Here is a 2,594-nt window from a genome sequence, read left to right on the forward strand (position 1 = left end):
ACTTGTACTAGCCTTGAGCTGAAGAGCTGAGGGATAGCGCCCAGGCCCAGAGTTCAGGCCCCACGACCGCCCCCCCCCAAAAAAAAAAAAGTTGCTGACTTGGAGGGTAGGTTAGGATTTCCTAGATCATATTTATTTGGCCTGTATGTACATATGCACTATGCAGTGTTATAACTGTGTTTTATTTTGTTTTCATGGGCTGTTTCCATCCTGCTGCTGTCTGCACTGCTGTTGGACCACTGTGCCTATAGAAGGTAAATTAGTCCCTTTGGGACAGATGGAATTGAAAAGCTTAACTTGCTTCTGTTTCTTGCTTTGTAGGAATTATGCAGTCATAGTAGCTGGCAGTGAGTGAGCAGTTCTGTCATTTGTGGACAGGTATAGTAGATAGGAGTCACAGGACAGAGATGTCAGCACACCTACTTCATTCTCCAAAATCTATACCAGCTTTCTTTTAGAGATTGGTGCTTGATGAGATTTTTTTAAAATTTTTTTTACTATCCTGTTTGTTTTAAAGTAGAATTATAGTTGTTTGATTTTTGGATTTTGTTTTTAGTAGTTTTATTTATTTTTTTTGGTCTGTCGTGGGGCCTGAACTCTGGGCCTGGGGGCTGTCCCTCAGCTCTTCAGTTCAAGGCTAGCACTCTACCACTTGAGCCATAGTGCCACTTACAGCCTTTTCTGCTTATGTGGTGCCGAGGAATTGAACCCAAAACCTCATGCCTGCAAGGCAAGCACTGTACCACTGAGCCACCTTCCCTGTCTTTAGTAGTTTTTCTGACCTGTCTGTCTATATGTCTGTCTGTCCGTCTGTCTGTCTGTGCAGGTCTTGGGCCTAGAACTAAACAGGGTTTGCACTGCTGTTCCTAAGCTGCTTTTGCTCAAAGCTAGCACTCAACCATTTGAACCACAGAACCACTTCTGGTTTTTTATGTGATTAATTGAAGATAAGAGTGTAATGTACTTTCCTGCCTGGATTGGCTTGAATTTTGATCCTCAGGTCTCAGCCTCCTTAGTAGCTAAGACTACAGGCAGGAGCCACCGGCACCCAGCTTAGAATGTATTTTTAAAACAAATTAGGCCCTCTAGTTCTTTAAAAAAGAGATATTTTTTTTTTTTTTGGGTGCGGTCATGGGGCCTGAACTCTGGGCTCGAGCACTGTCCCTAAGCTCTTCAGCTCAAGGCTAGTGCTCTACCACTTGAGCCACAGCGCCACTTCCGGCTTTTTTCTTTTTGCTTATGTGGTGCTGAGGAATCGAACCCAGGGCCTCGAGCATGCAAGGCAAGCACTCTACCACTGAGCCACCTTCCCAGCCCAAAAAGAGATATTTTTATCTTTATAACATGGTAAGGAGAAGAAAGGTAAGGTTTACAGGTGTGTATCCTCACATTTAACATGCTAGTGTCAAATAAAGCATTTGTTTATTTTTGATAACTTCTCTGTTTTAAGATTGAGTAAGTAGTTTTTTTATCTTCTTCTACTGAGTTATTTTGTGACCTACTGTTGTGACATGGACTATGAAATACTTTTATATGCCATCCTTTTAGTTTACCAAATCTCTACCATTTGACAGACTTCATTCTGTCAGCAGAGAATAAGCAAATAAATTCTTCTTTTTTTTTGTCAGTCATGGGGCTTGAACTCTTGGCCTGAGCGCTGTCCATCAGCTTTTGAGCTCAAGGCTAGCTCTCTACCACTTGAGCTACAGCCCCACTTCGGTTTTCTGTTGGTTTATTGGAGATAAGAGTTTCATGGACTTTCCTGCCCAGTCTGGCTTTGAACTGCAATCCTCAGATCTTAGCCTCCTGAGTAGCTAGGATTACAGGCGTGAGCCACCGTTGCCTGGCTTTTTTTTTTGCCAGTACTGGGACTTGGAACTCAAGACCTGGGCACTGTCCCTGAGCCTCTCTATGCTCAAGGATAGCACTCTGTCACTTGAGCCACAGTACCACTTTCGGCTTTTTCTGTTTATGTGGTACTGAGGAATCAAACCCAGGGCCTCATGTATGCTAGGCAAACACTCTACCACTAAGCCACCTTCCAGCCTCGAATTCTTCTTTTTTGTATAGAAAAATTTAACTGAAAAAATAGAAGTGCATGTTTTTATTGGGACAGCACCAGTGATTCTGTGGTCTTTGTGTTTATAAATGTATATGGCAAACTAAGCACTGTGGCTTATTTCTGTAATCCTAGCTACTAGGGAGGCAGAAATTTTGAAGATCATGGTTTTAGGCCAGCCGAGGCTTTAAAAAATTCATGAGGAGCACAGTGGCAAAGCACTTGTTTAGCAAGTGCAGCATCCTGGGTTCGATCACCATTATCATAAAAGAAAAGGCAAAAAAAACCCAACCCAAAACAAAAAACAAAAACAGTTAAAAAAGACAAAAAGTTCATGAGATCCCATCTCAACAAGTAAACTGTGTGTGGTGGTCTCATTCTATTGCCCCAGCTATTCAGGAAACCTAAACAGGACCCTGGGCATAAATTTGAAATCCTATTAAAAAATAATGAGTATAAAGGGCTGGAGGTGTGGCTCAAGTGATAGAACTTCCACCAAGCAAGGGTAGGTTCAAAGGCCTTGAGTTCAAACAGT

General features: G+C 42.4%; 1 protein-coding gene across 1 annotated transcript in view; it reads left to right on the plus strand.

The window, feature by feature from the left end:
* Positions 1–2,594, plus strand: part of Asxl1 (additional sex combs like transcriptional regulator 1) — a 59,016-nt gene that overhangs the window by 1,822 nt on the left and 54,600 nt on the right. The window contains exon 2 of the mRNA XM_013010673.1: positions 252–254. Coding sequence (XP_012866127.1) covers positions 252–254 — 3 coding nt within the window. The remainder of the gene's footprint in view (positions 1–251; positions 255–2,594) is intronic.

This window comes from Dipodomys ordii, unplaced genomic scaffold (assembly GCF_000151885.1).
Source record: "Dipodomys ordii isolate 6190 unplaced genomic scaffold, Dord_2.0 Scaffold13, whole genome shotgun sequence".
Classification (NCBI taxonomy): Eukaryota; Metazoa; Chordata; class Mammalia; order Rodentia; family Heteromyidae; genus Dipodomys; species Dipodomys ordii.